The 313-nt window shown below is 45.7% G+C and overlaps 1 protein-coding gene across 1 annotated transcript in view; it reads right to left on the bottom strand.

Annotated features, from left to right (window-relative positions):
- Nucleotides 1-313, bottom strand: part of LOC119588953 (nephrin-like) — a gene marked incomplete at its 5' end in the record, with an annotated part of 72,188 nt that overhangs the window by 69,307 nt on the left and 2,568 nt on the right. The window contains 1 exon segment of the mRNA XM_037937562.1: nt 46-205. Within this exon segment, the coding sequence (XP_037793490.1) occupies nt 46-205 (160 nt within the window).

Below are 313 nucleotides of genomic sequence, written 5' to 3' on the forward strand. Positions count from 1 at the left end.
AAACTAAAAACAAGATAATCAAGACAGACAATCGCAACCACTTACACTTGATGGAAATATTGACCGGATCGCTGGTAGTGTCACCCTCCACATTCGACGCTCGACACTGATAGGACCCAGACTTATCTCTCGAAACTCTCTGGAGGGCCAGCGTCGACTCGCTCACCAGCACACCCTCGGCGAGATTTTGGGTCACCAGGTCGTTCTAAGGAATTTTGAAAAAGGTGGGGTTTTCATTTGAAGAAGTCAGGGTTGGTGGTGATAGATAATGTGGTAAATTCTTATATGAACGAGGGGTGTAAACACGTAAAAG

This window comes from Penaeus monodon, chromosome 24 (genome assembly GCF_015228065.2).
Source record: "Penaeus monodon isolate SGIC_2016 chromosome 24, NSTDA_Pmon_1, whole genome shotgun sequence".
Taxonomy (NCBI): domain Eukaryota; kingdom Metazoa; phylum Arthropoda; class Malacostraca; order Decapoda; family Penaeidae; genus Penaeus; species Penaeus monodon.